Source organism: Lacerta agilis, chromosome 2, assembly GCF_009819535.1.
Source record: "Lacerta agilis isolate rLacAgi1 chromosome 2, rLacAgi1.pri, whole genome shotgun sequence".
Taxonomy (NCBI): Eukaryota; Metazoa; Chordata; class Lepidosauria; order Squamata; family Lacertidae; genus Lacerta; species Lacerta agilis.
Window position 1 is genome coordinate 38,885,510 of NC_046313.1, and position 19,645 is coordinate 38,905,154.

The 19,645-nt window shown below is 44.2% G+C and overlaps 1 protein-coding gene across 2 annotated transcripts; it reads right to left on the reverse strand.

Moving 5' to 3' along the window:
• Window positions 1–635: 635 nt before the first annotated feature.
• ELAC2 (elaC ribonuclease Z 2) lies at window positions 636–19,536 on the reverse strand. Of its 2 annotated transcripts, none has more exons than XM_033139595.1 (24): window positions 19,094–19,536; window positions 18,342–18,392; window positions 18,183–18,253; window positions 17,893–17,957; window positions 17,190–17,247; window positions 16,772–16,840; window positions 15,726–15,878; window positions 14,819–14,877; window positions 13,547–13,605; window positions 13,386–13,458; window positions 12,788–12,900; window positions 11,500–11,598; window positions 10,634–10,772; window positions 10,442–10,530; window positions 9,187–9,296; window positions 7,854–7,950; window positions 6,776–6,914; window positions 5,944–5,982; window positions 5,662–5,771; window positions 4,568–4,667; window positions 3,879–3,999; window positions 3,649–3,727; window positions 2,582–2,726; window positions 636–1,699 (listed from the first exon to the last, which is right to left on the reverse strand). In XM_033139595.1, exons 1-24 carry the CDS (start codon window positions 19,519–19,521, stop codon window positions 1,457–1,459), a joined length of 2,709 nt encoding a protein of 902 aa, XP_032995486.1. In that variant the 5' UTR covers window positions 19,522–19,536; the 3' UTR covers window positions 636–1,456. The 2 variants fall into 2 exon arrangements, with proteins under 2 accessions (XP_032995486.1, XP_032995487.1); XM_033139596.1 differs by having other exon boundaries at window positions 1,457–1,699; window positions 10,442–10,527.
• Between the last annotated feature and the right edge of the window lie 109 nt (window positions 19,537–19,645).

Consider the following 19,645-nt stretch of genomic DNA (forward strand, 5'->3'; position numbering starts at 1 on the left):
TGTGCATAGCATGTTGGAGCTTGTTACTGTATTTTGGACAAGCACCTTTAGTAAAAATTTAATGCTTAAAAAAAGGAATATTGTACAGATTGGAAAGATGCAGTAAAGAGCAAGAGCAACCAGAGATCTGTCCTGTGAAGGAAGGTTGGGGGGGGGGGTAAAGTAAGGGAGGACATGGTAAAGGGGTACAAAATTATGCAGAGTGTGGAAGAGTGGATAGAAATATGTTTCTCCGTAATAATCCTAGAACCAGCAATCATCAACTGAAGCTGCACGGTGGGAGATTCAGGACAGACAGAAGGAAGCAATTCTTCACACAATGCAGTTGCACCTGCAAGATGTGGTGGTGACCACCAACAGATTTGTAAAGGGAATTACAAAATTTCCAGGATCAGCACCAGCATGTCTCTGTATACCAGTTACAGGTGAACGTTGAGTGGGAGATGGCTATTGCTCTTATGTCATATGTGGATTTGGATGCTGGACAATATGGGCTTTTGGTCTAACCCACCAGAGCTTTTCTTCTGACATGTTTACTCCAAAACAAATCAAAAAGGCAAGTTTGTTAAGTTACAATAGTTCTGCTTCCAAAACCTTGTCATCCAGGACAACGTGCACACACACACACACAAATGTAATTAGTAAATATGATTTACTGGTTCCCTTAATTTAAAAAAATACAAGGAAGAATGACCTACAGCATCAATGCTGCAAATACCAAAGTGGTGGTGAGTTCTGCAAGATGTATCCTAGGTATCTTGGTATTACTTCTGCAAGCATGCATAGCTACAACACATCACATCACATCCTCTTCCATAGTGAAGTATTTCCCCACTAAAAATATAAATATTTAGGAAGTTGCAAAATAGAGAGAATCACCCCTTATTCCAGAGGTCCTATCCCCATTTGTTAAAATATCCTGATTTCCCTTGGTCTAAATCAGTGGTTGCCAAACTCCCCTGCTTCCACAGACCACTTGAAAATTGCTGAGGGTCTTGGTGAACCACTTAGTGATTTTTCTGCCTGCTGTAGCAATTGTAACGCACTGTGCTAGATGATGCATTTTTTTTTACTGCATTTTTAGAGACACACCACAGATTATCTGAATGAAGCTCCATGGACCAAAAGTTAGGAGCCCTGTCATTTGCTGCTATCTGCCTCAAAGTTTACAAAAAAGGAAAAATAAAATATTTCTAGCAAACAATCAGACAAGCCATTAGACTTAGATCTGCACATTGTAGCCAGGAAGCACATTTTGCCAGCTATGCTAGTCATGTGTCCAGCAGTAATTGCACCTGAAGAAGTAGCACAGGCAATTTACCAGAGGCCAACCAAGTGTGGCTAAGCTCAAGTGTGCAGCTGCCTTCCAGAATCTTCCATGCTGTGCATACCACATGTCAAGCATAAGTCACTCTCCCTGTCAGAAAGGCACAAAGGCAGCTGTCTGGTGCTGTGCTCAGCTGAGAGTTTTTTGTTTTTTGTTTGGCGCTCTGTGAGAATCCTCGGTGTGTTCCAATTTCATTTTGGCTGGTGCCTTGTTCTCAACAACAGTCCGGGCCTCAGAAGCTTTAATCGCCTCTTGGAGAAGACGCAGCTCCCGCTTCTCCCTCCGCTCTTCCATCTCCCCAATCTCATCTGCAAACAAGGCTTTCAGCGGCAGGATCAGTTTTGGAATAGCAGCAAAATCGCCAAAACGCACCTGGTGACGAAGGAGAGTATTAGAGCAGCAGGAATAATGTAGTACAGTGGTACCTCAAATTACAAACACCTCAGGTTACAAACACTTCAGGTTACAAACTCTGCTAACCTGAAAGAGTTACCTCAAGTTGAAAACTTTGCCCCAGGATGAGAACGGAAATTGTGTGCTGGCGGCACAGCGGCAGCAAGAGGCCCTATTAGAGAAGGCACGCCTCTAGTTAAGAAAGTTTCAGGTTAAGAACGGACCTTCAGAACAAATTAAGTTCATAACTAGAGGTACCACTGTATCTCCCACTCACCCACAGCAAATAATAAACCAGGAATAGCTAACCTGTGGCCCTCCAGCTGTTGTTGGACTACAACTCCCATCATCCTGGATTATTGGCCATGCTGGCTGGGGCAAATGGGAACTGGAGTCCAACAAACATCTGGTGGGCTCCAGATTTTCTGTCCCTGTTATAAACTATTGTAATAGTGAGATATGTGCATAGCATTCTCTTGGTTGTGAACAAAATTGAGTTCCTTTTCCCAATCTTCAACTCCCCTTGACCTGTGTAGGGCACGTGAAAGGAAGGTTCAGTGAAAATCTCAGGAGCCCCAACATACTTTTCCAATGTAAGTAAGTTGGGATTCCCAGCAAAGACGACCCAAGAAAAGCTGACGTATGACTAGGGAATGTTAGGAGCCAGCCCAATGTGGGTTTGATAAAGGAAGGTGAAACAAGCATCTCTGATCCCATTTGCTCTTGTTCTGTATGGTCCGCCCTCTTTGCAGATGCTAAAAGCCTGATTTAGTAAACATTTTCAAGGGAGGAAATTTTTTCCTCAAATTACAAGAAAATGTGGAGCTCTCTTATACCTCAAAGTTCAAGTTCTTCACTCACCTGCATGTGATCGAATGCAATTCCAACTTTCTCACTGAAATCCTCACTGAAGAGAGGGATTTTGGCATAGCGCTGGCTGAAGTGATTAAGCATGATGAAGTCTGCATTCATCTTCATCCCAACTCCAATTGCTTGGGAGGTAGTACTACAGAAAGGAAGAACAGTAAAACAAAGGACTATACAATATGAATTGCAAAAGGCTCCCCTCAGGTATCATAATAGCCAATACCCAGCATAAAAGGAAATACTAAGAGGAGTGGAAAACATATTATAACATTGCAGGAACAATATTTTCTGAGCCAAAGCTTCCTATGCAGTTTAATTATTTCAGTTGCTATTACAGTGGACACTCTGTTGCAGACGTAATCTGTGACAGAGGCATGGCCGCAACCCGAAATGTTCGTATCACGCAGTGCCACGTCTGCGCATGCACATGATGTAATTCCGCACTTCTGCGCATGCGCCGAAACCCAGAAGTAACCTGTTCTGGTACTTCCAGGTTCGGCGGGTTCGTATCCAGCAGCTAACACAACCGCAGCGAGCACAACCCGAGGTTTGACTGTATATAAAGCAAGCAGAAACACCCATGTCAACATGAAATGAAGTGAGTTTGGATCTTAGTAATCCATAGCTTCCCTCCTGAGTTATGCTCTGGAACAGACTGTCATTTCATATTGTTTGGCTTCAATCTGTGGACATCCTGCCAAAATGCCCAAGCTAATTCTGATAGAGATTGGGAAAGGCTGTAACTTTTCACTGCAATTATTTACTTTCCCAGTAGAAAGCTATATTATTTCAAAGTACATAACCCTATCATTCACCCTTTTTTAAACATTAAAGATAAAAAACAATATAGGCCCAGACCTAAATAAAGCCTGACCCACAAAAATGCCGAAGGCAGAAACAGCCAGTTGTTATCTGCACCAATCTTACATAACTACTAGAGGAACACAAGGTTCCTCTACACATTTCCCATTACTACTCGATTCAAGGAAGTACTGCCTTTTCATTTCATTTATACCACACTATAAGAAAATGCCAATACCACTCCCCCTTCTATAATTTACCTGTGCGTCTTTTCTATAGCTTCCTCTTCTAACCCATCTTCCAGTGTAGCTTCATGTATCAACAGAGAAGCATTTTTCCCTGTAAAAATGATTTGTCACATTTTAGGGGGAAGGGGGAGAAAGAAAATAATTAAACAAAGAGACATTTGGCTCTCCACACAGCATTCCCAAATAATTGTCAGATAATCTAGGACCATTGACCAAAAAAAAAAAAAAAACCACACACTTACCCATTTCGACTAATGCATCACATGGCATAGTGTCACCAGAATACACTATTTTCCACCCAGATTTGTGAACCATGGAACAAGCAAAGGCATTCTTACAGTGCCGGACCTCACATGTCTGAAACTGAAAAGCACAACATGCTGGTCACTAGGATTCCCCTGTAGGGGAAAGAGCTTGGTTCCCTCACTGGAGGTCAATAAGACAAGGCAAAGTAATCAATCACATTTACTTGTATGTACAAAGTAGCAGCCCCAATGCGGAAGTCACTACAAGGATTCAAACGCAATACAAGCATAGATACAACGATGTAAAAATCATCAAACCCACCCCTTCATTATGTTAGTTTAACACAGTTGTGTAAAGCATCATTTAGCAACACTAACCAATTAGCAGCCGACACCTTTTGACACGTGCAATTTGTCCACTTTGTTGCTACCCTAATTTTACAGCATCAACTATTCAGTAGCGCTTAATCTGCAATTCTCTTTGTAGCTTCTACAGCATTATTTGTTGCATTCCCCAGGCTGTTTTATCTTTAATCCCTATTCAATCACATAAATTGTGGCCTTGTTTCTTTCAAGCTGGCTGTTTCTAAGCAAAGACAATTTAGCTAAACAATTTAACTCTTGCGGTCTCTACACTCCCACAGGCACTTCCTTTCTACCCCCATCCCACCTCGAACCTGCCTTACCTTTGCAAAGTCATATTTCTCCATAAGCAAGCTAATGAAAGCCTTTGCTTTAGGTTTAAATACATCAGAATCTTCTATTAAGAACCGTGCAGGAATCAAGCTGCAAGGGGGTGAAAGACACAATATGATTATGCCAAGATTTTTCCCTCCACCCCAGAATTACCAAAAGAATAAGAACAGCAGTACCACCTAGTGCAGTCAAGGGGTAGCAATTAACATCTTGAAATAGTACACTCCCTAATCTGCCTTCATAATCCCCTATTTGCCACTTGCTCCCAGATTTTGTGAAGGTGGTGATGACTGGAATCAGATGATGGGCAGGGACGGGGGGGGGGTTCAATCTGGCTTTCTTCAGGGATCAACAGTGTGAACAATTATCTGACTGACAGGTAGGCATTACTTTGGGGAACTGGCCTTGTGGCCTTCCCACTCCTGTGCTATGGACAAAAATCACTCATCACAGAGTTTGCAGTGCTCTCTGGAATATGTAATATATGGTTCTTATTGGCCAATACAAGAGAGAAACAGAGCAAGTGATCAGACTTAAAAAATAAATAAATCCAAGCTTTAAGGCCACTTGCTAGTGGGGCAGAAACACCAAGGATATCCCATCTCAATAAGCTTGCAAAGAAGTCATCATTTTCACCCTCATGGGTAAGAAAAGTTGGGAAGCATGCATTAATATGGATTGAAGTAAATACATCTTAGCCTATAAGTGAGCATGAATTGCTAGACAATCTGGACCAGCATTAGATCCTTCAAAATGGACACGAGCATTTGCTATTAAACTAGCAACTATGACAGTCTTGAAGGTTTGGATGAAATCAGATACTTCAACCCAGACTTGACTGCTATCTAAAAACATTTCCCACTTTAAGAGAGCTTAAAAACAGACTCCTTCAGAGGTAGGACTGTGAGACATAGCAGAAGACAGCACCCCCCAAAAAAAACCCCCACAAAGAACACATTTCTGCAGCTGCACACCACACATTGGGGGAAAGCATGTCACCAGCTGCATCTGATAGTAGATGCAGTGCATCTGAGGGGCCTGCAGTGTTCCACAGCAAAGCAAGACACCTGGTGTATCTACTCACTTGATGTGCCCCAAGATTTCTTGGCAATGGTCATGGTACTGGTGCAGCCATGTCATGATCAATGTGGGCGCAACCAGCAACAGCGGGCTGTAGGGCTGACCCAGGGTCATCTGAGGTAAGAGAGAAGCAAAGGTCAGAGATGTTGCAAGGCTAAGTAAATAGGAACCATGCATCAGATCAGATGCAAGGCAAGGACTGACTCTGTTATGTGTCAGTCAGTGCTGCCACCTGCCACGACACCCTCACAAAGTTGAGCTCTAGCTTTAAGGCTGACATACTTACAAACGCCCGATGTCTCTGCAACAATATATTCAACAAGCCCTAGGAGAGAGGAGAGAGGCCCATTGTAAATAAGACACCTGGCTGTACACTTGTCCATAAGCAACCCTAAACAAAAACTGAAATGCAGTGGTACCTCTGCTTACGGTTGCAATCCATTCCAGGGTGCTGTTCTCACCCCGAAAACTCCGTAAGTAGAGCGCCACTTCTGCGCATGACGCAATAGAGCGCTCCTGCGTATGCGCACATGGGTTTGCCATGTTCGCAACCCAAAAATCCACAACATGAACCTAACCCAACTAGAGGTATGACTGTACTACACCAATCTATTTGCTTTAAAAGCAGGGGGGGGGGACTACTGCTTGAAAAATAAAAGGAATGTTGCTGTGTAATGTACTTCCAAATATGTGGAGACTGTGCACAGGAAAGACAAAGTAGCTTTGCACAATGTTAAATGTCAGGTTAGATTTTTAAAATAAATAAATATAAATATAATTGAAGTGCACTTACCACTACAAATTGTTCTAACTTACTACACATCAAGACAAGGATTTGCTTTCAAACATTTATTTTATGGAAAGAAAAAAGGTCACTGTAACATTTCAAAGATGTCAACAAATTTGGTTAGCTGCTCAGCCACACAGTATCATCGTAACTTCATAATAGCTTGTCACCAAGAAAGAATTAGCTACACCAAGCCACCTTTTTTAAGGTTGATAGAAAAAACGAAGGTGCAGAGGACGACATATGGTAAAAACTAGACACTTGAAATTAGGACATTAACATATAGTGTGGGAAAAGAATGCTATAGTGCCCATCCCTATACAATACTCACTGTATGATGGTCAGCATGTATATGAGACACAAACACAGCTGCAATGTTACACAGGATTCGGTCAATTTCATCTCCATAATGACGGCAAAGCTGGCCAAATGTTCCTTCACCACAATCCAGAAGCATAGACTGGGTAGGGCTACCAAGAGAGCAAGTGCAGGTTTGTACCACATCTACTAGTGTCAGCATATTGAGATATCTGTCCAGCATCCAAGGAAACAAACGCCAGCAAAAGCTTATGATGCTGACAGGATACAGCATCCCATGATACAACTTCAGGGAAAAGGGCAAAGACAGGGTTCCCAATTAGATAAGTACTGCATGCCCCCTGTTTTTCAGAAGCCAAGCCATGGACCCACTACTTCTGAAAATTTTGTTATCTCTATGGTAGTTCTTATGTGAGCAGTGCCACAGACCCCCTGGGTGGGTTACATGGACCACATGGGAACCACTGAGCCAAGATATCAAGTGAGGAGATGCTGCTGCATGGTCTGGCACCATCCGATTAGCACAAAAGCACAAAAGGGCTTTCTTCATTGTTGTGCCTAGGCTGCCCTTGGCACATCTATCTGGCCCACTCCTTCCTCATGGCTTTTCCATTGTCAACTCAAGACTTTGTTTCAGCAGGCCTTTGGCATGGCCAGGCCTGACTTTATGCCTCTCTCATGCATCTGTCTTTGTTCCATCTTTCCAGCTTCTCCTTTTTTTTAAGGTTTGTGATGGAAGCCGCTTGAGCATTTCAATTTGACACAGAAAGGCAGGGTTTTTAATTAATATAATAAAGTTTCACACGTGCAGCTTGCTCAAAATTCAACAAGCAGCATGTGCTACTCTTAGAAGAAGCAATTGCTCATCACATACTAGGGAGCCATCTGCTGAAAGCATCATCACTTGAGTGAAAAGACTGAGGTTAACTTCAGAGAAGGAATGCGGTGGTAAGCCTATAGGTGTGATTGCTGGGTACTGCTTGATGGCTAAAAGGTTAAAAAGCCCTCACCACTTGACACTGGATGTTATTTGTCAATGATTCCTTATAAGAGAACCTGCCCCCACAGGACACTCCTGTGTTTGTACTTACCTAAGGTTTATTAGTGTAGAGCTAACGTTTCTGATTTTCATTGGGATTGCAGAGCCTGTTCCTAAGAAAACAACTTCTGGGTAGGAGCCAGTGGTTCCTAGAAACAGACAGAAAAGAACATGAATCCTGCAGACTCCTGTACTGTCACAATAATTTTATTTATACCCCACCCATCTGGTTGGGTTTCTATCTCTACTTCACCTGGAAAACAAAGCACAGCCCCTGGAAGGAAGAAGTTAAACACCAACAGTGTTAGAAGGACTGGATTCTGGCCGTTTTCAGATCAAGTGAAATAACTTTCTAGTGAATAAACGGTGTGATTTTTAATATGTTTTTAAACTTTCCCATTAAGCTTTCTCTTTCAACTGCAAAACACAGCCCTAAAAACATAATGGCAACTGATATGCTGCATAGCAAACAGTGAGAAGTGGAGGTGTCCACTCTTACACCCCACTAGCTGCAGCCCGGCACACCACACACTACACCTTAAGCAAAGTTACACTGTTTGCTGGCAAATGCCTGTTGCGGTACAACCAAGCACTGTATCCCCCAAACTTCCTCAATTATTAATTCCGTAGTTTTATCCTTCGCCTTTTCATTCAAATGCTTCACAAAATGGCTTACGACAGGCTGTAATTAGACAAAATGAAATTCCACTCAGACACACAATCTAGCAGTCCCCTGACTGCTGCATGTGGTCATTTGCTGCTAACTAAGCAGTGGACCTTTACAAGCACAACTCAACAGACAGGATCAGAAAGGAAAACTAAGAAAGGGGACCAGGTGGGAGACAGGAAGAAAACATTCCTTATTGCAGATGTTCTCAAGGGATGTAAACATTACACAAAATCAAGGAAGTAGTACTATTATGGCTAACATTCCTTCAAAGACAATGGCCAACTTTTCAGACATTGTCTTTAAATAGTTATTATTTGTTGCTGCCTTTAGCCTCCAAAACACATCAGGAAAAAGAAGGTTGTATCAAGGAAATCAGCCCTGAGTGCTCACTGGAAGGACAGATCCTGAAGCTGAGGCTCCAGTACTTTGGCCACCTCATGAAGACTCCCTGGAAAACACCCTGATGTTGGGAAAGATTGAGGGCACAAGGAGAAGGGGACGACAGAGGATGAGATGGTTGGATAGTGTTCTCGAAGCTACCAACATGAGTCTGACCAAATTGCGAGAGGCAGTGGAAGACAGGAGTGCCTGGCGTGCTCTGGTCCATGGGGTCACGAAGAGTTGGACACGACTAAATGACTAAACAACAAACAACAAAATCACCCTCCCCCAAGCTATCTCATTAGCCCTTTCCAAGCACAGGCAACTTATTCACCTGATGAGGTTGGTAAGCTCTCTTTGCACTTCTGCACACAATCCTGGAAGTGAGGGAGCTCCAAGGCTTCAGCTACAAACTCAGCTGGATTACAAGCAAGAACAGCCTCCCTGAAAGAACAGAAAGTCAAAAGTGGAGCAGGGGAGGGGGAAAGAGAAAAACAACAGCTACTAATTGCCAAATCAAAGTACCTAATTGCCTCTCCCAAGCATCCTGATTGCTCCTTCCACTCAGTAAAAATTACCAGCACCAAGAAAGCATTTTTATCTTCCACCTGCAAACCCCAGGTGCTCTGGACCAAATCGCTTGGAAGTCCACTCACCAGACGAGCATCAGCTTAAGCCAAAGGAGCCCTTTGCAATCTGCCTGCCCTTCAATGCTCCATGTATCCCTCATTGCAACCAGCCTACATCACAAAGCTTCATTCCCCATTGCTACTGAAACCACTGCTGAGTTAACAAGTAGCAGCACTGGGGGCAGAAATAGACATTAGACAACATGGAGCTGCCACTTGTCTCTAACCTCTTTCCTCACACCAGGGGGGAACCCATGGATTGTGTACTACAACTCCCATCAGCTTCTGTTGGTCATGCTGGCTGGAGCTGATGGGAATTGGAGTCCTCACCATCTGGCACCACATTGGCTACTCCTGCTTTGGTTTAATATGTGACATTAGAGTATTAGACCAACAAACCATTCCACCCCTAGAAGTCAAAGATTTGGGAAGGACAGGGTAACTCCCTGCACAATAGTGTTATGTCATACACCATGTCAAAACTTTTTTTTTATTGACTTTAATATTAAAATTAACTAGACCTTATTTGGAATAGGGCAGAAAAAGAAAATGGAAAGGCAGTAGCTCCATGCCTCTCATAGTATCTACTTCTACAGAAGTGAAGAAAGGCAGGATTGTTATTTTAGTATTTAATTTTTTTTGGCGGGGGGGGGGAGATAAACTACAGGATTATTTAAAACAACAACTCAGCAGTGTACATAAAATAATTACAGTGGTATCTTGGTTTACGAACAGTCCTGTTTATGAACTAGTGTTCCAGTTTGTGAACTTTACCTCAGTCTATGAACGGAAGCCGAACGGTGGAAGGGCAGGAGGCCTCATTAAGGGAAAGCATGCCTCAGTTTAAGAACGGACTTCAGGAAAGGATTAAGTTCGTAAACTGAGGTACCACTGTATCTGAAAGTAATTTTGAAGGCCTTATGTCCCTATCCAAGGACAAGTTCTAAAGCGCTCACCAACCTCTGCCATTCTGGTTTGGGCCTCAGCTGGTACCTGAGGAGGCACTCTCCGCGTGTGACAGGTACATCGAACGTGGCCTCTTCTTCCTGCTGGGCAGACAGGAAAATATCAAAAACTGTGCTACCAAAACAGTTATGCAAAAGAAAGGCACACCCCTTGCTTTCACAGTCTGAAATCAAGCAGAAACTTCACCTTGCTATTGTAGCAGGTAAGCAGTGGGAAGATCTCTGGGTGGATGAGGTTGAGCTGGGTCTGAATCTTGTGGCTACGGAGTTGGTGCACCGAACGGCAATTCTCGTTGAGTATCAGGTGCTGAGTACTGGCTCCAAATCTGGTGGGATAAGGAAAACCAAACACACGGCTCTAGAGGGTTTAAACTTGAGGTTACTATTAGAATTTGTAAATGAGGAGGGCCGTTTTGACTAGAATTGTGCCTTCTTGGTAGAGTCCCTCAATGTTCTGCACACTAACACAGTTCACATTACTTGCAATGTATTCACCTTGTCAGGTCTAGCTCCTTACTGTGTTCCCAGTCTGAACACTGTTTCCCTAGGTTTAGCCCTGCTAGGATACTTGGCCTGTTTCTCAGGATACAAGGACGGGGTTTGTTTATCTTGCCTCCCACATAATTTTTTAATTTTATTTCCCTACAAGTTGTGTTACTGAATACACACAGAACAGCACAAATCACATCAGCAAGAAAAAAAGCAAACAGAGGAAAGGAGTGCCTAAGAATACGACAGGCTTTGCTTGCAGACAGGAGTTGCAGCTAATTCACAGAATTTTTATCCAGATAAGATTTGTAAGAAGAGTAAATTTAAGCAGGGAACCTTGAAAACTGATATACTGTAGTGACTTTAAAACCATGAGCTAAATGGTCCCTTGGACTTAGAAAGCAGCTTATCTTCCACAATCTAAGCCCAGTCATGTGCCAGCTGAGAAGAATGTGGCTGGCATGTGCACCAGCATCTAGGAAGTGGGGCTGCCCCATATGTTCAGTACCCATGGGAACATCTCAACAGGGCTACAGACAGTATATAATTCCAGCCAACACATACCTTTCTAGCCACTGCTTATACCGGCTGTCCTTCAGAATATGTTCTGGAGTTATATGAACAACTAAAGCCACAGGAGTCTCCTGTTTTCCTTCTTGATACCTGCAAACAAAACAAACAGTTAAAAGCAGTGGTTCTAGCATGTAGGGACAGATCAACCAACTCACATGGAGCTCACAGAGCAGGGGGTGGAGGTGAAGCTCCAGGGAGGGAGGAATGGGCTCCCAAGGCAGATGATAACTTCTTATAAAGAGCAGACCTGCTGTATCAGGTAAAAGGATCCTCTAGTTCAGCATCCTGTTCTCACAATGGCCAAGCAGGTGCATCATCAGGTAAATATTGCTGGCAGTAGGCCCTTATGACAGGGTTTCTGGGAATGGCTGCATTGTTAGTGCCGTATCACGCCAGTGTTATTTGGGAAGATGGGAGTTACTGTTTTGCTCTTCTGTTTTCCCGTGTATGACTTCAGAACGCAAGCAGAGAGATCTAATGTCAATATGAGATTACCATCCCACTCTACAGACAACTGTATGCACATGACTGCACGCAATCATCTCCAAACACATTGGTGGGCCAGATGGCTGGGTAGCAGCCCAGAAGGCAGAATAACTTTAAAGTGTGCACACACAAAACTGGGAATTCAAGTAATTCAAGAGGCACCAATAGAAAGCATCAGCTGCAACGTTTCCTCTAGGATCAGCAACATGGAGAGCAAAGTGAATACTTGACACAAGCCCAGTGGAAGCCTTTGACAAGCTTCTTCAAAGTGGATCAACTACTTCTGGTCAGACAGTAGAATACTTTCATAACACTTCCAAGATGGCCAAACCCAGAACACAGAAGGAGCCATGGAAGCCGCAGGCATCTGTGTGAAGTGCAGTAAGCCCTTAGTTGAAGAGCTATTATTGGCGGCCACAGTGTCAGAGCAGAAGAGCGATGCTCACACGGAAATATCCTTCAGACACCTCAGAACAGTGTGCCTAGGCTCCTCCACTCTTACAAGTCCATCTGGGCAGGACCACTGGCTATCTAGAACAGCACTAGTGATCTCCTAGCAGTTCTACATTGCCAGTTCCCACAGTGCGTTGGTTTCTAGCCAGTTGCCCACTATTTTGTTCATGTGCACTGCATCTTTCTGTCCTACACACAAAAATTTCTTCTTGCTAGATCTCTTGCAAGTCACACAGAAGCTCCAATACATTGTTGGCAGGAAATGTCAACTGCACAGGAAGGCACACACCCTGCCCCACATACTGAATATGAAGGTAGACATGCACATTCTTAACCATACCTTCGCAGTGTCTCATTTTCACAGACTGCATCTATAAAACCTTCATGAGGACACTCCACTATTATGAAAACTGCTCCTGGGTCTGTAGGTGTGCAAATTTCTTCAGCCAAGATCTGGAACAATCATACATCTCAGTATACACTATTTAATATGTACGAACAACACAAAATTCAAGGACTATGTATTTGGTGTCCCAAGCTGACAATTTGAAAGCTACACCTAAAGAGTCAAGGGAAGACTGGCATGAAGCAATTCTTGTCATCTATGCAAATACTTCACAGGAAGTCTTGGCCTCAAAAAGTTAGTCACTTGGATCCACAATGGTGAAAAGATCCAGTGCTTCCCTCCACCTCTAATTTGTGAAGCCATTTCATGCCTTTTCCAGCATTAAAAGAACAAATGAATATACCCATAACCAGCGTAGCTTTGTGTACTAATCAGAGATCACCAGTGATAAAAGACAGAATGTTTTAGGCTGTGCTCCCTTCAGCCAAACAACAAGTACAAACCCTGTTCAGTTACATCCAAAAGGCAGTGACTCACAACAAGAAGCAGGGTCAGACCACACAGGTGAAAGAATTTGTCCTAAGAGACATACCTCTCTGCCTTCAAATGTGATGTTCTCTCCATCTTTCACGGCTGCTATGATGGGAGCAATTGCTGCAGTGCCCCTAAAAATAAATTATAAAAAGTTAGTCAACTTAATCAGACGGATTAATATGGGGAGGGGGGACTCACTAGAAACCCTTCTGTACTTACACAGGTAAGCCAAGCTCCTTTGCTTTCAGCACCAAGAAGTTCCCTTTCTTTGGATGGAGCTGAAGTTAAACAAAGCACATTTGGTCACAAGTTGTTACATCAGAAAACTCCCTCAAAGACATCTACCTACAAATTGATATTAAAATACAAGGGAATGAGAAAGAGACTTGTCTGACATGCCTCCAGGCAGAAACTGGAGGGGTGGAAAGTCTCATTTGAAATGAAGTCGACATCTGGAGTGAGGTGTATCAAAAAATACTGAATCCACCAATAGGCAGCCAGCTTCATAAGAAAGCAACCTGTAGCTGTAATCCTAAAGACACTTACTAGGGAGTAACACCACTGACCACAGTGGGGCTTGCTTCCAAGCAGGCAAGCATAGACTTGTGCTGCATGTGTTTTAATAACCACAACTTTTAGGCATTTCACTGTCAAAATTATCACTAGTCAATGTGAAACATTTCCAAGGAAGCCAATCATATATATATGTTGTGTGGGGGGGGGGGTCTCTCACACACATATAATAAATCCTGATACAATACAATCGTAAGAATATCTATTAAGAACTGTGCTTAAGCCTGCAATCTTAAACATTCCTCAATTTCCCATAAGTGAGAAAAGCAGATGACTACTTACTCAGATAGACCCCCTCCTAATAGCAAAGAACCAGGCTAGTATTCAGCCCCAACTGTTCTCCACTTCTGAGCTATTAAAGCTGTGACATGAAGTCTTTATCCAGAAAGTCCCAAGTTCCTGGGAAGCATCATTCTGTACAAAGGTGATGAACCTGGAATGCCACCCCTCCCTTAAATCTTCCCCCATTTGAAATAAGGTCCTAATGTTCAGGGAGCGGGAATAAGTGCTTCTTGTGACGGCACACTGCCAGAGGAAGAAAAGGCACCTTTGCGGGGCAAACAGAGGGCTTTCTATCCCAATCTGACACCAAACTCAGAGGAGAGATTACTCTTTCTACCTAGCGCTGGCATGGGGAGTAAAGACAGTGTGTGTGCTTGCACATATGTGCACATGTGACTGAAGGCATTGGTAGTAAGAGTGTTCTGTACATACAAGTGTGGGCTGCATATGTGTTCTATGTGCAGCCAGCGTTTGCGTGTGAGTGTGTGTGCTTAAGATACTTTGACCACACTGCTGGCATGTGGCCCTCGAAGGGTTAGCCAAACAACAGTACCACAAAAGGTTAGCCTCCCATGCTGTACATAGAAGCCAGATGTAAAATAGCCATGGAGACACATTATTCAAGGCAGCTCTTACCTTACAAATGAATGCGACAACAAGTGATGGGTCCCTCTGACCGATGCGCCAGCTACTATCTTAAATGCAAGAAAAGAAACCCTGTATTTAAGATTCAAGTAGTTTGCACAATTTTAAAATTATGAATGTAAATTCTCTGCCAAAATTAACATGCTAGCATGCCTTGACAATGGGCCATAGCTCAGTGGTACAGCAACTGCTTTGCTTGCAGAAGGTCCCAAGTTCAGAAGGTCCCCTGCATCTCCAAATAGAACTGGGGGAGACTACCTATCTATCTACCTACAGTCAAGTGTAGATAGTAGCGAGGTAGATGGACCATTGTCAGTACAAGGCAGTGTCCTATGTTCCTATGACCCCATGATATTCAGCTGACATGGTCCCCAATACTGAAAAGCCCAGCTATCTACCCGCCCTTGGAGAACCCAAGGCCCAGCTGCTGCCCCAGGCTTTTCCATTTCTGTTGGAGGGAGCAGACACAACATCAATGTTGTCCACTCTTCTCCAATCTGGTGCCAGGTTATGGACTACAACTCCTGTCATCCCAGCCAGCACGGCCAGTGGTCAGGGATAATAGCACTTGTAGCCCAAAACATCTGGAGGACTTCAGAATGAAAAAGGTTGTTGCAGTGTACTATTTGATGTAAAGCTCCCCAAGGATCCTTCTGGCTCAAAACAGGAATAATAAAATCAAATAAATAATTAAACTCCAGAGAGAAACACCTTAACCTAATTTAATATTCGTTATACCAGAAACAATATTTTGCTTTACCCTCTGCTACCATGCAGATTAAACTTAGTGCTGGACTTAGTGCTACTAATTTCCAGGCAGCCCTCCTTCAATATATCTGTAACTAACTGGTGGGTCCTAACACATTATTGGAATCAATGAAAAGCAAGGCTTCCTCACTCATTTTCTCAGGGGATTCTTTACTCCTGCCACCCTGCACAGACTGCTGCTCCACTGAGGGAGATCCCCGTCCTGCAAGGTGCTTTTGTTCAGCCTCACCAGCTGGTGACTCAGGCCTTGGATGTAGCCTTTGCTCAACGTCTGGCTTTTTGCCTGTCCCAGAAAATAAAATGGGGAGAGGGGTAAAATTAGTGCACATGCACACACACACCCTTCTACCTTGGGGACACTATTTAAACTGGAAATAAGTACATATTCAACTGTTTTCATGTATCACTCTGAATATCTTTATGTGGAAAACTAGTACTCAACTTGTTAACTGCTGCAAAGTATCATCAGCCAAAGCTCACTGCTACCATCCAGAAATAGTCCCACTGATGCTCCCAAAGTATCTAGATTCTCACCACAACTACCCATTTGGCAAGACACCATTTCAATGGGGATATTATAGGAAAAAGACAAGGGTAGAATACAGGACAGGACCTACGTAAGGCAAAGAATTAACTGCTAGAGGACATTTTTGTGGGCCAGTCTTTACAATTAGGGAGTAAATACTCCCTGTTAAGACACAACGGTGCAGATTCAACTAACTGGTCCTGTTAGCAGTGCCTGCACAAGGACTTCTGCTAGTGCAAAAGGGGCTTCCCCCACCTTTCTGTCTCCAAAAAAGAACTGGCTCAGGGGTGCTGGGAGAACCCCCAGAACAGCACATTGGTGAAGGAGATAATTGCATTAGGCAAAAAGAAATGTTTGCGCTGTCAGAGCAATCTCCTTAGTACTACACTGAAACCCCCTCAGCATTCTGTGTGGCCTGGGTAGATCTGTCTCAGTCATGTCTACCCTTTGCAAGGAAGTGTGGGATGAATGAAATAAGTCATACAGCACTCCGTGTGTTATGGAAGCCATTAAGCAGCAGGAAAGGAAAGTTATAGAATGAAATGAAAAGTGCAAAGCAAAATCCCACATAACCCAAACCAGAGCCCCAAGGCTGTTCTCAGCTCATGTTCATCCCTTCTTTACTGTTAAAATTATGGCACTGTACTCACCTACCAGGGGAACCTGATAGACCGTCATTGTCTCATCCCGATATTCCGGATCGGAATGGGGCCGTACAGCTAGTAACAAGACAAAATACTATTCAGTGGGATGATACTGTTAGTGCACATTCTTTCTACAAATAAGAGAACATAAGTAAGATTATTTCAAAGTTGGATAAAATATGCCCAAATCAAAATCTATGAAACACAAATCTTATCCTCAGACTTCAGCTGGCTCCTTGCTAGATGCCTCTGAAGAAGATGGTGATGTCAACAACATGAAGGAAGTTGCTGCAGGGGAATTCAGCATCAAAGACAACAGCAAAGATGTGGAGCAGCTAGACAAGTCTTCCGTCCAATCAGACTGCATCAATTATGTATTTTAAGCGCGCACACACACACACACACACAAACCTGCAGTACCTACCTATGTCTATTCCTTTTAATGGACCAGAAAATACTTTGATTGCCTCCAAGTAGTTTTGCTGGAATATATGGGGGGGGGGTAGAAGGGAGTGAAGAGGAGGGAGGGAGAGAGAGAATGTCAAAATTACAGCATTGCACAGGTTTTTTCTAGCAAGACAATAGCATGGATTACTCTTATGTTTCCTATTTAACCATATGCACCCCATACCACACACACAGCTTTTCGCAGTTCAAGGAATGTAACTTATACAAGTGGAGAAGGGCAGATGGCAAAACTCGGACTAGAATCAACTTAGTTCAAGTTGCAGGTATTAGGAAGGAAACCATATTTCCTGAAAGTAAGGAATAAGTTTTAAGTTCTCAAGTTTGCCCTCCTGACAGAACATATAGTACCACAAAATCTTAAAGCTGCAATCCTGTACAGATGTATTTGGGGAAAAGTCACACTGAACACAGTGGGACCTACTTCTGAGTCAACATATACAGGATTGCACTATTATACAAGCTCAGGGCTCTTACAAACCTTGTTGTTCCCTGTCGCAGAGCACAGCTCTCAGGTGGGATGTGTTTGAGCCCACCATCACCCCTGACAACCAGGTGATCACAGGGGTGCATTAGTTCAAACAGTTTATCCAAGAATACTGTAATGGCATTAAGGGATGAAGGGTCTCACAGGCAAGCACTGTAGGAACAGCATCACTCACCAGCTGTGGCGGCCCAGAAAGCACACACTTTGGAACCCCTGTTTCTTTTAAGGTAAGAATCATTCCTGGAAGAGAGAGCAAGAGCTTGTTTTCAGTATGAAATTGCAAAAGACCCTTGAATGTTTTGAAACTCATGTAAGTCTTCCTACTTCTACTACAGCACTACTTTACTAGTTTACTTTTCAGAACTACTTGCAGCCTAACCATTGATAACATCAGCATTATCCTTCTACTAAAGAGCTCAAAACAGCCAAATTAAAACACAGTATATATTGCCTAGTTAAACTCACCTGACAAGCCACCAACATTTGCCCAGTTCATTCTGGTGATGAAGATATTGTCTAAGCGAGCCACTTTTAACCTATGGCGAAGACAAGAATTAGAATAATTTGCCTGCTAGGATTTTGGCCACCTGTGCACCCAACCTCAATCCCAATTATTATACTTACTTGTGTTCTTGCATAAGGCGCTGCACTCCTTCCCCACAATTAAAAAGATACCTGGAATGTAATATTTTAGTTTAAGGAATTTTCAGATTTATGAAAACAACAAATCTAAAACATCCAAGAATGGCCCAAGAGGTGAAGTATGAGACAGCTCTCCCTCCCCAGTTCAAGTACAGTAGCCAACTGATTGGCAGCTGAATCTAACCATGGTGATGATGAGGCAGCACTGGAGGCAGCAGATCAGTTTAGAGGACCCAGGCTGCATGGTAGCAGGGGGAGCTGAGAGCAAACAAAAAGGGGAGGCTACTGCTCCCCCACAGCATGAGCTGTCACCACACTCAGGCTAATTAAAGGGCCAGCCGACAAGATGGCCTGATTGTACCTTGTATCCAGCAAAGCCTCGTGAACGGGGTGCGTCTACCCCTGGCACGCATCATATGCGGCAGACTGGAGGGGCGCTCCTAGGGGAGGGCTGGGTGTGCCCTGGCCATCTTGCCTGCTCCACCGCTATGCAACTGGGCGTGATCAGTCCTAATGCAGAGGGCGATGGGGTGGGGGCCAGCCCAGGTAATAAGGCCGAAATCGGAAGGAAAGGTAACGTCATTTAAGGAGGAAGCTGCGCTGGAAAGAACAACCGCGTTGAGCGAAAAGAAGCGCCGCTCTTCTTCCATTCGGCCAGGGAGAAATAAAAACCGGGACGAAGGGAAGGAGGCGCTTTATTTAGGGGAGGCTCAAGGCCTCGGGACACCACTTACCGGTTATACTCGGAGAACACATAGAGCGCGGCTCCCGCATCCCGCGTCCCGGCCGCCGCCACTTGCAAGAAGACGGTCCTGGGTCCTGAGGGCTGGAAGGGCCCCGTGGCTCCCTGGCGCTTTTCTCGCGAGCGCAGGTGCCGCAGCGAGTCCTTCGGCGGGCGCTGGCGACGGAAGGCGCCGCCACCGGACATGGCTCTGACCGTCACCCGCAGGAGACCCCTCCACATCCAGCCACCGCGCTCGGCCGCTGCTCGGAAGACGCAGCCAACTAACTGCTCGCTCCGCTCCACTCCGCCGCCGAGCGCACGCTGCCCCGACTCCCCGCCCACTTGGCCGCTGGCGGGCCAATCTCGTCTTGGGCCCCCGTTCGCGAGCGTCGTTCTAACTCCCAGCAGCCAATAGCCAGAAAGAGCACCTTGCACCATGTGAGGCAGCCCGGCCAGTAGGAAACTAACTGTAACCCGATTTCCTCGTTTCATGTGACGGAGCCTTGGCCATAGAGACTTCGGATACAGTATCTTGACAGACAAGAAACCATCGAGAGGATTG

Excerpts from the sequence above, each read along its gene's own strand:
- ELAC2 (XM_033139595.1), bottom strand. The coding sequence starts at position 19,521 with ATGGTGCAAGGTGCTCTTTCTGGCTATTGGCTGCTGGGAGTTAGAACG. Across the intron at positions 12,901-13,385 it reads TCACATTTGAAGGCAGAGAG|ATCTTGGCTGAAGAAATTTG; the intron begins GTATGTCTCTTA and ends TGATTGTTCCAG. Across the intron at positions 7,951-9,186 it reads GAGCTTACCAACCTCATCAG|GAACCACTGGCTCCTACCCA; the intron begins GTGAATAAGTTG and ends GTCTGTTTCTAG.